The sequence below is a fragment of the Oryx dammah genome, unplaced genomic scaffold, assembly GCF_014754425.2.
Source record: "Oryx dammah isolate SB20612 unplaced genomic scaffold, SCBI_Odam_1.1 HiC_scaffold_5, whole genome shotgun sequence".
NCBI lineage: Eukaryota > Metazoa > Chordata > Mammalia > Artiodactyla > Bovidae > Oryx > Oryx dammah.
The window spans coordinates 99,535,834-99,548,222 of record NW_024070189.1 but is presented as its reverse complement, the minus strand read 5'-3'; the positions used below and the strand labels follow the sequence as shown (position 1 = coordinate 99,548,222).

General features: G+C 55.1%; 1 protein-coding gene across 1 annotated transcript; it reads left to right on the top strand.

The window, feature by feature from the left end:
• On the top strand, positions 1–12,383 carry ILVBL (ilvB acetolactate synthase like). The gene is made up of 16 exons (XM_040240985.1): positions 1–328; positions 593–734; positions 2,484–2,685; positions 2,817–2,944; positions 3,046–3,184; positions 3,273–3,384; positions 6,437–6,536; positions 6,702–6,799; positions 6,909–7,045; positions 8,003–8,137; positions 10,588–10,702; positions 10,792–10,961; positions 11,035–11,105; positions 11,189–11,260; positions 11,442–11,547; positions 11,676–12,383. Exons 2-16 carry the CDS (start codon positions 603–605, stop codon positions 11,852–11,854), a joined length of 1,896 nt encoding a protein of 631 aa, XP_040096919.1. The 5' UTR covers positions 1–328; positions 593–602; the 3' UTR covers positions 11,855–12,383.
• The last annotated feature ends 6 nt before the right edge of the window (positions 12,384–12,389 follow it).

The window sequence follows — 12,389 nt, the reverse complement described above, 5'->3', positions numbered from 1 at the left end:
CCCAACCCTTTCAAGTCGTGCGCCTGATCACGTGACACGCAGGGCGCCGAATTCCTCTGGAGCCAGCGCCATTTCCTATGGGTGAAGGTTAAAGTTCCACGGGGGTAGGAGGAGCATCCTGATACGAGCTGACCTTGACTCACGGCCTGGATTCGGGAGTCAGATTGGAGTCCATGCGCTCGCTGGAGGGGAGGGGTCCGGCTTCAGGAGAGGGTCACGCACGCTGACTTGGAGGTGTAGTCATGGGGTGGGCTCACCACTAGGACGAAGATTCGGGTCCTTGATATCAAAGAGAGGCGGGGCTTCCCGCCGACCCATTGAGAAGCAGGTAAGTGGGAAATAATTGGAGGCGTTGTCGCCGTGTTGACTTGTGGTGGCCTAATTTAGTTGGTCGTGGTAATATAAGGGGCGGGGGGTTGGGCTAGCGTTGCAAGGGGCGTGGCCTGGTTAGGAGCCTGGAGGTGTAAGGGGCGTGATCGTTTAGGTGCCAGAGACAAGGGGCGTGGCCGGGATCTGGGCCGGGAGAGAGGGTGTGCCTTCTGAGTAATTTAATTGTCGCCTCTAAGTCCTAGCACTGCTCTTTCTTCCTTAGGTGTCAGCTCATGGAGACCGCGGCGACAGCCGCCCCAGCTTGGGGCTTCTCCTCTTTCCTGCTCCTGGCCTTCGGGACCCTAGTGGCCGCCTTGCTGGGCGCCGCTCACCGCCTGGGGCTCTTCTATCAGTTGATGCACAAGGTTCGGGGGCATACAGGGGTGGCGGGCCGGGGGCAGTCAAAGGAGTGGACTTCCGTTAGCACCGTTTCCAGCTAACCCATTTCACAGGCGGGGAGAGTGAGGTTCCGATTGATGCAGAGAGACTGACTGGTCGGGAAATTCTAGGATCCAGTTGCTATTATGGAACTGCTTCCGGGACCCTGGACTTTGCCTCTAGGAAGAAGCCACAGGGAAACTACAGCTGCCCGGCACTCCACACCCCACCTACCCCCTTCCTTAAAGGTTCTCAGTCCTTTCCACAGAGCGGTGCTCCCTAACACGGTGGAGTCAGAGTGCTGAGGGCAGGCCCCAGAGGATGTGGCTGGCTGTGACAGTTTTGTGAGGGTAGCTGTCTGTTCTGCTCAACGCTTTAGAGCGATTTTCCAAGTACCCATCAGTTTGTCTTCATTTTCCACAAGCAGAAACCGAGGCTCAGAGAGGGTGTGTGATGACTTGCCTTAGGTGACCTGTTTAGGGAAGAAGTGACCCCACAGACCTGGCTCTGAACTACTTGGCTCCTCGCAGAAATTCACCCTTTCCCAGTCTTTTTTTTTTTTTTTTTTTAAGTCTTTACTGAATTTGTTACAGTGTTGCTTCTGTTTTATGTTTTGGATTTTTGGCTACCAGGAATGTGGGATGTTAGCTCCCTGCCCAGGGATCGAACCTGCACCCTCTGCATTGGAAGGCGAAGTCTTAACCACCAGACCACCAGGGAAGTCTCCCTCCTAACCTGGAGCAGTGCCACTAGCCTTGTGGATCTGTAAAGATTTAAGACAAAGGCCGGGCTACCCAGGTGGTGCAGTGGTAAGGAACCTGCCTGCCAATGCAGGAGATGTGGATTTGATCCTTAGGTTGGGAAGATTCCCTGGAGAAGGAAGTGGCCACCCACTCCAGTATTCTTGCCTGGGAGGTCCCGTGGACGAGGACCCTGGCAGGCTGCAGCCCGTAGGGCTGCAAAAGAGTCGGACGTGACCGACTGAACAACCACAACAGTGACAAAGGCCTCTGGTGTACGGGGCTGTGTGGAAGCTGGGGCTGGGAAGCCCCAGCATTGTCTTTGCCACAGGCTGCTCCTGGGCTAGGCAGCTTGGTTGTTGGCAGCCTGTGAGTGGGGCCTGGTCCAGTGGGTGGGAGGGGACCTGGGAGATGAGTCAGCAGTCTCCTGTTGTGGGGACCTGTTACTGGAGGGCAGGCTGTTCTGGAGTCCCAGCTGGTGGCTTCTGGCCAAGCTCCCTTGGGCTCTGTGGATCCACCTTTCCTAATCTCTCTGTTTGTGCCACAGGTGCCTTGAGAGCACTGATTCTATGGGACTTTGAATCTTGCTCAGGAGTCTTGGTCTTTGTAGCTGTAAAAGGATATATTGTCGGGAGGCTCTGATAAGATGCCTGGTGTGGCTCAGTGGTAAAGAATCTGCCTGCCAATGCGGGAGACGTGGGTTCAATCCCTGGGTTGGGAAGATCCCCTGGAGAAGGAAGGTAACCCATTCCAGTGTTTACTGCCTGGGAAATTCCATAGAGAGAGGAACCTGGCGGGCTACAATCCATGCGGGTCGCAAAAGAGTCAGACACGACTTAGCGACTAAACAAGAGCAAAGCAACACCAAGCTTCCCCTGCCTTCCCACCTTGCCCCTCCCCTCCTTCCTGGGGGAGGGGTGTAATTCCTCTGCCCACCTGCCCTGGTGTCTGCACCTTGGTCCTTGGCAATCTCACTCCTCCCCTCTCCCGGCCCAGGTGGACACGGCAAGCATCCGGCATGGTGGGGAGAATGTGGCAGCCGTGCTGAAGGCCCACGGTGTGCGCTTCCTTTTCACGCTGGTCGGCGGGCACATTTCGCCACTGCTGGTGGCCTGTGAGAAGTTGGGCATCCGTGTGGTGGACACCCGCCACGAAGTCACAGCTGTCTTTGCCGCTGATGCTGTAGCCCGCCTGACCGGTGAGGGCAGAATGGGGAGGGCTGGGGGCTGGTGAGACTGCGATGTCTTTGAGGGGGCAGGGATTTTATTTTGGGGGGAGAGGAACGTGGCTGGGAGGGTGGACCCAGCTGAGACAGGGTTTGTGTTCCAGGGACGGTGGGTGTGGCAGCAGTGACGGCAGGCCCTGGCCTCACCAACACAGTGACTGCGGTGAAGAATGCCCAGATAGCTCAGTCCCCGGTCCTGCTCCTGGGTGGGGCTGCCAGCACCCTGCTGCAGGTGCCCTGCCCTGGTGGGGGTGGGGGGCAGGTGGCAGGGACCCCAGGGAGCCTGGAAGTGCTCATGTGTTGACTTCCTGGATTTTTTTCTGCCTCTACTAGAATCGGGGTGCACTCCAGGCAGTTGATCAGATGTCCCTGTTCCGGCCGCTCTGCAAATTTTGTGCTTCTGTGCGAAGAGTGCGGGATATCATCCCCACTCTGAGGGCTGCGATGGCCGCTGCACAGTCGGGCACCCCCGGTAGGTAGTGGGGTGGGGGCTGGGCAGAGCTCCTGCCTTGGGACCTGGGAGGCACAGCAGACTGAGCGTTCTCCTTGTCTCCATGCAGGCCCGGTGTTTGTGGAACTGCCTCTGGACGTGCTGTACCCCTACTTCATGGTTCAGAAGGAGATGGTGCCAGCTAAGCCACCCAAGGGCCTCATGAGTCGAGCGGTCCACTGGTAAGTAGCCCAGCTCCTACCACTCCCCCCCATATTCCCTGGCTTCTCTCACAGATCCCTGCCAGCACCCATCCTTTCTTTGACTCATTCACTGATTTGCACATTAGTTTGAGAGGAGCCAGCCGCGGGGAGAGTTTCCTAGGTAGAGGAGACAGCATATGCAAAGGTCCTGAGGCAGCAATGAAGTTTGTGGGTTGGGAAAACAAAGTGGCCCGTGTGGTGGCAGCAGGTGAGCAAAGGGGAGAAGGGTAGAGGCTGAGCTGAGAGCAGTCAGCAGGAGTGCCTGGGCAGACCTGGGGCTTTGTGTTTTTAAATAAATGGCTGTGATTTTTTAAATAAAAGGTCTTGAACATGTTATGGTGTTGCTTCTGCTTTGTGTTTTTTTGGTCTCGAGCCATGTGGGATCTGAACCCCCAGACCAGGGGTTGAACCTGTACCCCTGCATTGAAAGGCAAAGTCTTAACCACTGGACTGCCAGGAAAGTCCCTGGGGCTTTGTTTTTAATTAGAGAGCCATTGAGAAGCATTTCAGGACCTTAAGCCCTGGCACGGGATACCCTGGTTTGGTTTGTATTTTTACTGTTAATTTGGCTGTGCTGGGTCTTCATTGCTATGCCGGCTTTTCTCCAGTTGTGGTGAGTCAGGGCTCCTCTCTCTAGTTGCAGTTTGTGGGTGTCTCATTGTAGCAGCTTCCTTGTTTTGGAGCACAGGCTCCAGAGCATGTGGGCCTCAGTAGTTGCAGTTCCTGGGCTGTAGAGTACAAGCGCAGTGGTTGTGGCACCTGAGCTTAGTTGTCCTAAAGCATGTGGGTCTTCCCAGGCCAGGGATTGAGGCCATGTCTTCTGTTTTGGCAGGTGGATCCTTTACCACTGAGCCATCATGGAAGCCCTGGTTTGGGTTTTTATTAACGATCCCTGTGGCTCTTGCCAGAGAGTGGACTTTGGGGTCAGGTGGAAGCTGGGAAGCCAGGGAGGAGGTGTGGCAGTCCCTGGGATGAGAGTTGATGGTGGCCTGGAATCTAGGTGGTAGCTGTGGAATGCAGAGCTGTGGTTGGATCTCATATGAGTGTCTGGACCTGCAGCAGGATAGGATAAGGGGACGGTGGGTCCCTATAGGCCCACCACATGGGCACAGTTCACTCTGGGGCCTCCTATGGGACTTTGGAATGGTGAGTAGCCTGGATGTTGGAGAGACCAGGCCTGGTGTGGGGTAAGCTTGAAGGTTTTCCTGGAAGAGCTGTAAGTTTCACGGAGGAACATCTTTCCATTGAGAGGCTAAAAAAGTTGTAAGTAGGGGCATAGCCTGAGCAGAGGTATGTGAGAGGGATCATTTCTGGTCACCACTGAGGTGGACCTGGCTGAAACAGGACACAGAAAGGAGAATCAATTCTCCTCTTCCCGCTCTGTCCTTTCCATCTGCCTGTCCTCGCCCCTCTGCCTTCTACTCCCCCTCCAAATATTTAGTGACTGCCACTATGTGCTAGGTGCCAGGATGGGCATGAATAGGACAGACAGGTCCCTGCTCCCTGGGCATATGAGGAGCACCTGGAAGCCCAGCTCATGGTGTAGCAGGTTAACTCACATGTCTTTTATAATAACCCTTAGAGTTAAGACTCAGGTATTATTCAGCCCATTTCACAGATTACGTAACTGAGACCCAAGGCAGCTGAATGACTTGCATACAGTTGTCCAGTTTGTTAATGGTGCACTAGGGTTCAGCCTCAAGGAACCTTCAATGCTTAATCCACACAGCTATGTTCCATCTGTAACATGGCTGGAGTGAAATGAAAGTCCAGAGAGATGGGTTCAAATCCCAGAACTGCCACTAGCTAGCTGTGAACAAATGATTAAACTTCTCTCTTTTTTTTTTTCCTTCCAGTTTTATTGAGATCTAATTGACATAAACAGCACAGTGTAGGTTTAAGGCTTTAAGCATAATGATTTGACTTGTGTATATTGTGATTAAACCTTGCTTGATGTCAGCTTCCTCATCTGTAAGGTGGACAAACATTGCTTTTTCTCTCTAGACTAAGATTTTGTGAAAAATAAAGTGAGATTATTTTGATAGTGCAAAGCATATGCTGAAGTAGAAAAGAATTAATCATTATTACCTTAAATAAGAATAGGGCTGAGTCCCTAAAAAAGAATGAAATAATGCCATTTGCAGCAGCATGGATGGATCTAGAGATTGTTGGGCTGAGTGAAGTCAGTGAGATAGAGATGGAGAAATATCATATGACATCCCTTATATGGGGACTCTAAAAAGAAATGATACAAATGAACTTACTTATGAAATAGAAAGGGACTCACAGACTTAGAGAACAAACTTTGGTTGCCAGTGGGGAAGGATGGGTGGAAGGGATAGTTAGGGAGTTTGGGATAGATATGTACACACTGGACTTCTCAGGTAGTGCTAGTGGTAAAGAACCTGCTTGCCAGTGCAGGAGATATAAGAGACTTGGGTTAGATCCCAAGGTCGGGAAGATCCCCTGGAGAAGGGCATGGCAACCCACTCCAGTATTCTTGTCTGGAAAATAACATGGACAGAGGAGCCTGGCGGGCTACAGTCCATGGGTTTGCAAAGGCATTGGGCACACGTGACTTAGTGCCTAGACAACAGTACAGTGTTTTACAACGTGCTTTATATCCTGAGTGGATATATCACGGGACCTTGGGAGAGATGGTCCCTTTTCCATCTTACAGAGGAGAAAGCTCAGAAAAGTTAAGTCACTCAACCAGAGTCACAGAGGAAGCAGCAGAGCCAGAACCTAAGCCCACATGTGTCCGACCCAGCGGGTCTGGCCCCTGATTCTGGTGCTCCAGCCTGTGGCCCTTGTTTCTCAAGGTCTGTGTCAGGTTGGGGTGGTCACCAGAAGCTTCCAAGGGGAAACAGGCCACTGGGCACTTGGCCGCCGGGGTCTGTGTCCCCGGACCATTGTTCATCCACCTCTGTTCCTGCCCTGCCTTTCCAGTCCCTTTCTGGGCCCTTCTCCTTCAGCTTCTGAAACCCTGGTAATTACTCCTAGTAATGGCCTCTTCCTCTTCTCTTCGCAGGTACTTAGCTAATACCCTGGCCAACATCTTTTCAGGAGCTTGGGAGCCTCAGCCTGAGGGGCCTCTGCCCCTGGACATTCCCCAGGCCTCCCCCCAGCAGGTGACTTACCTCTGTTCCCTGGTCAGGGACCCCCCTCCGCCCCCAACCACCCAACCACCACCACATGCTGAGTGGCTTCTCTCTGAATCAGTATCGGGGCTGTCATCTTGGGGGGCCTCTTGGTGACCCGAGGTCGGCTCTTTGAGCCCCCACCTCTTGCCCCAGGTTCAGCGATGTGTGGAGATCTTGAGTCGGGCCAAAAGGCCCCTCATGCTAATTGGGAGCCAGGCCCTGCTGCCTCCGACATCTGCAGATAAGCTTCGGTGAGAAGCCTCCGGCCTGCCCTTATTGTCACATGCCTGGTCCCCTGGTGCCCTGGGAGGAGGGGCAGGCCCTGGGCCACACTCACTTCTGTTCTGCTTGGATCCCCAGGGTTGCCGTGGAGACCCTGGGCATCCCTTGCTTCCTGGCGGGGATGGCACGGGGACTGCTGGGCCGCAACCACCCCCTCCACTTCCGGCAGAACCGCAGGGCCGCCCTGAAGAAGGCAGACGTGGTTGTCCTGGCAGGTGGGCCTGGTCTTCCTACCCTCCCTCCCTTTCCCCTCCCTCCCTTTCCCCTCCCTCTGCCCGTGTGACCTTGCCCCCCTAGCTGGGTACTGGCTGGCACCTAGTCTCATAATCACCCACCCTCCTACCTCTCACCCCTAATTTCTCACCAGGTGGCAGTCGTGTCTGGGACCCAGCTTTACATAGAAGGGCATGCACAGAGAGTGGGCACCTGTGGGGCTGTGGATACAGCACTTGCATATATATGCATTATATAGCATTGACACAGCCCGTACACATATTTTCTTACATGAAGTGCTCTGAATCCTGCTAGGCACATAATAGTTTTATCAGCCACTGTTATATAATAACCACCCTAAACACAGTGGCTTACAACGCGCTTATTATTTCTCAAGACCCACCTGTGAGTTAGTTGACAGTTTTTTTCTCATTTTGGCAGGGCTTGTCCCTGAGTCTGCAGTCAGGGAGGCAGGAAGGCCGTGGTTGGGCTGGCTCCTGTACGTGGGGCCTGACTGGCTGCAGGACTGGGCTAGCATGGCCTCGGTTGGGGTAACTGAGTCCTCTCTCTGCCCCTACCTCCTCCTCCATGTTTCTCATCAGCCAGCCAGGTAGCCTGGCCTTGTTCACTTGGTGGTGATAAGAAACATGCAGGGCTGGGGGAACAAGGTTATATCAGAGAGAAGGGCGGAAGCCGCAAGGCTGCTGGAGGTCTGGCTTCAGGAACACACGCCATGACTTCTCTCACCTTCTTACAGGCCAGAGCACCATAGGTCTGGGGGCCAGTCTAGGTTCCAGGAGTGGGGACCTGCAAAGTCTTATTGCAGGTGGCCCTGGCACAGGGAGAGGTGAAGGATGGGGACCTTCCCACATTCAGGGAACCACAGTAGGTCGAGTAAGGTGGTGGGCACCCCCCAGAAAGCTGGCCCTCGGTCTGCTGAGACCCGCCCCCCTTCCCAGGCACAGTGTGTGACTTCCGCCTGTCCTATGGGCGTGTCCTCAGCCGCAGCAGCACAATCATTGTTGTCAACCGTGACCGGAGGGAGATGCTGATCAACTCAGATATTTTCTGGAAGCCCCGAGAGGCTGTGCAGGGTGAGCCTCTCCTTTTGTACGTGTCGCTTTTCTTCTGGCCTCTGCTGACAGCTGGCTTGAGCTGGGTGCTGGTGATCAAGGCCTGGATCCTGCCCCAGGGGGCACCCAGCTGGCTGGAGATACATATTTGTCCCTTCGACTGGTAGGTGCTTCTGGATGAACTAAGGGTAGGGTTTTTTTCAGAAATTTTTATTGTGCATAAAATGGTCATTTCCCCTTTGTAGGTCAGTTGTTACCACCTCTAAAATTGTTTACTGTGAACCAGAGCTTCCCGGATGGCGCTAGTGATAAAGAATCCTCTTGCCAATGCAGGAGATGCAAGAGATGCGGGTTCGATCCCTAGGTTGGGAAGATCCCCTGGAGAAAGAAATGGCACCCCACTCCAGTATTTGTGCCTGGGAGATCCCATGCACAGAGGGAGCCTCTCGGGCTATAGTCCATGAGGTCACAAAGGCTCAGACCTGACTGAGCACATAGGCACACACGCACGTGCACACACAGCACGTGTACTGGGGAAGGCCCGGGAATGTGCATGTGATAACGTGTCCTGACTGTACTCTCCCATGTTGCCCACTGCCTTTAGGGCCTGGCGCTGGGAGCAGTGTCTTTACACGCAGCCATGAGCACTGCCCAGGCAAATTGAGGGGCCGCTGCTGGTTTCTTGCTCCAGGCCCTGGCCGCCGCCACCATGCTGGCTTCAGGGCTGGGCACGGATGAAGACTGTGTTGCTGGAGCCTGGGTGGCCACGGTCATTGGCCTGCCCCTTTTGGCATTCGATTTCCACTGGGTGAATGGGGACTGCTCCTCTGCCAACCTGCTTCTGGGAGGAGGCATGGTGCTGGCAGTGGCTGGTGACCACCTTGGTGCTGAGGGCTGCTCTGTGGCTGGTCAGGCAGTGGTGCTGGTGGTCGCAGTGACCAGACTCATTGTGGCCGTTTTCACAACCGTTATGGAATGTGGGGGGGTGTGATGCTGGGTGCTGCAGGTTTTCTGAGCCAGCTGGAGGAGGACAGATTGCTGCCGCCGAAGGAGGACATGTGTTGCTGGGCCCTGGCAGGGGGCAGCTGGGCCTACCACCGGGCCCTGCACACACAGCGCCTACAGTGGGAGTGATGGCTGGAGACCGCGAGGCGAAGCTTCTGCCCAGCTACCACCTTCCCACTAGTGACAGACTCTCCTCCCTAAAGCCAGCTTTCTGCAGATTGACTATCTCCCTCTCTGGCTCAGTGTGAGGACTTGCCCAAAACCAAAATGAGGGGGACTGGGTCCCGGGCACGTTCTCAGGCTTGATTTTGGGCAGGCCATGGTTGTGGATCCAGAGAGAGGCCTGGTCTCCAACAAACCTGAGGGATTTAGCAGGAAAAAAACCAAAAAAGAGAGAGACCTGGGGTCTCTTAGTTTTTCTGTCGTGGCTCTTCTACCCCTGTTCAGTCCTCTTCCACAGCCTTTCCGTGTCCTGCTTTGCCCATCGTTCCAAGGACGTTGACTCTACCCTGCAGTGTACGTGAGAGGGAACTTGTGTCAGGCAAAGAAATGGCACCATGTATATTCACATTTGGGAAGACCCACTGGAGCAGCTGATGGGCAGCAAGTTGGAGAGGACCACGTAGGGGCAAGTGGGCTGTTAAGGCCAGGACAGCAACCATGAGGCCTGGAGTCGGGATGGGCAGGGAGGAGAAACTCGGCTTCGCTGAGCCCCTGTGTGATCATTTCTGAGATGGAGCTGATGAAAGGTACATCGTCATTGGCTAATTTGGTCGCTCTCCAACACTCTGTGTGCCTGGGTTGTCGAGGTGTGCTTGGACGATAGAGGTGTTTTTAGAGACATGTTTCAGGGGCAGAATTGACAGGTCTGTGTGACCCAGGGTGTGAAGGGGGAGGTAGGAGACAGAGGCAGATGTGAGTTTCTCACTCACTTTGTAATTTTTAAATTTTTGGCTGCACTGGGTCTTCACTGCTGCATGGCCTTTCTCTAGTTGTGGCCAGTAGGGGCCACTCTTTAGTTTCAGCGTGCAGGCTTCTCATTGCGGTGGCTTCTCTTGATGTGGAGTACAGGCTCTAGGGTTCCGCTCCTGGGCTCTAGAGCACAGGCTCAATAGTTGTGGTGCCTGAGCTTGGTTGCTTGGTGGCATGTGAGATCTTCCTGGACCAGGGATCGAACCTGTGTCTTCTGCATTGGTGGACGGATTCTTTACCATTGAGGCCGCAGGGAAGCCCCACTGACTCACTTTGGCCTTGCTCTTCCTCTCACCCCTGTTGCCCTAACTCTGGTTCTGGCAGGCTCTGGGGTGTTTTACCCATTTTGCCTTAGGCCACCTCTGCCCCCACTTCCCCCGCTGCCTGCTTCCTTGCTTCAGATGGCTGTTGGCTTCCTGCTGCCTTTGGGCCTCTGGTGCTCCAAGGGTAGGAGGTGGCCTTCTGCCCGCAGCTGTGCCCCTTTCCTTCCCCAGGAGACGTGGGCTCCTTCGTGGTGAAGCTGGTGGAGGGCCTCCGGGGTCAGACGTGGGCCTCAGACTGGGCAGAGGAGCTTCGGCAAGCCGACCAACAGAAGGAGCAGGCCTTTCGGTGGGGGCTGGGTAGAGTGGACTTGGTGGGTCATGGGTTCCTGGTGGGCCAGGCTGCTGGCTCTGCTGACCTGCCTTGCCCCGTCACAGGGAGAAGGCACTGATGCCCGTAGCCCAGCATCTTAACCCGGTGCGGGTCCTGCAGCTGGTGGAGGACACTCTGCCTGACAACTCCATCTTGGTGGTCGATGGCGGGGACTTTGTGGGCACAGCTGCCTACCTGGTGAAGCCTCGTGGGCCCTTGCGTTGGCTTGATCCTGGTAAGGGGAGACCTACACCTGGGGCAGCTTGCACTCCTCTGGGCCTCTTTGCACCTGCTCTTGTTTCTCCTAGGGGCCTTCGGGACTCTGGGGGTTGGTGCTGGATTTGCACTTGGGGCCAAACTGTGTCGGCCGGATGCTGAGGTGAGTCAGAGCGTGCTGGGTGCAGGAGGCTTGCTGCTTTCTGGTCCGTAAGCCAGCCCAACCATCCTTGGTACCCACCTCAGGTCTGGTGCCTGTTTGGGGATGGAGCGTTTGGCTATAGCCTCATCGAATTTGACACCTTCGTCAGACACAAGGTGACTGGGCGGGCTGACCCAAGGGAAGCTCAGAGCCTGGGGTTCTGGGAACTATCCTCAGGGGTGGGCTGGGGAGGGAGCTCCTTCTCTGGCAGAGGTCCTGTCCTTGCCTTTCACCTGCTGCTGGCCAAGCCTTGAGACTGAAGGCCTTGGCCTGGCCTCCTCCTCTCCCTCCCTGCAGATCCCAGTGATGGCCTTGATAGGAAATGATGCTGGCTGGACCCAGATTTCCAGGGAGCAGGTGCCCTCTTTGGGCAGCAACGTGGCCTGTGGCCTGGCTTACACTGGTGAGAGGGGCCTGGATGGGCAGGGAGGGGGCACACCATTTCAGGGTCAGCTGAATGTGTATTCTCCTGGGCTACCTGCACGGGGGGCTGGGTTTCTGCCACCATTTTGACTTGCCCTTCCGTTTTAGATTATCACAAGGCAGCCCAGGGACTGGGGGCCCAGGGCTTGCTGCTCTCACGCGAGAATGAGGATCAGGTGGTCAAGGTGCTGCGTGACGCCCAGCAGCAGTGCCAAGATGGCCACCCGGTTGTGGTCAACATCCTCATCGGGAGGACAGACTTCCGGGATGGCTCCATTGCCATGTAGGGCCTCATGGGTCAGTGCTTTTGGCTCTCCTCCCACCCCTGGACTGTGCCTAGCTGGCTTGGAGTTTTATCCTTGCCTGCCCTGGGCCTAAGCCATGAAGCCCAGTGACCCTGCAATCTTCCGAGGACAGGGAGGGGCTGGACGGAGTCAGAGCTAAGAGGGGCTCTGACAGCCCTGGGGAGTCCTTGGGCCTATTTGTGAACTCAACTGTGTCCTTTCTCTCCTCCTCACTTGTTGTTCAGTAGCTAAGTCATGTCCATCTCTTCACGACTCCATGGACTGCAGCATGCCAGGCTCCTCCATCCCTCCACTATCTCCCAGAGTTTGCTCAAATTCATGTCCATTAAGTCGGTAATGCTATCTAACCATCTCATCCTCTGCTGCCTCCTTCTCCTTTTGCCTTTGGTCTTTCCCAGCATCAGGGTCTTTTCCAGTGAATTGGCTCTTTTGCATCAGGTGGCCAAAGTATTGCAGCTTCCTGTCTCACACACTGAATAAACCACGTCTGGTCCATGGGGGCCCAAGTACTCATCCC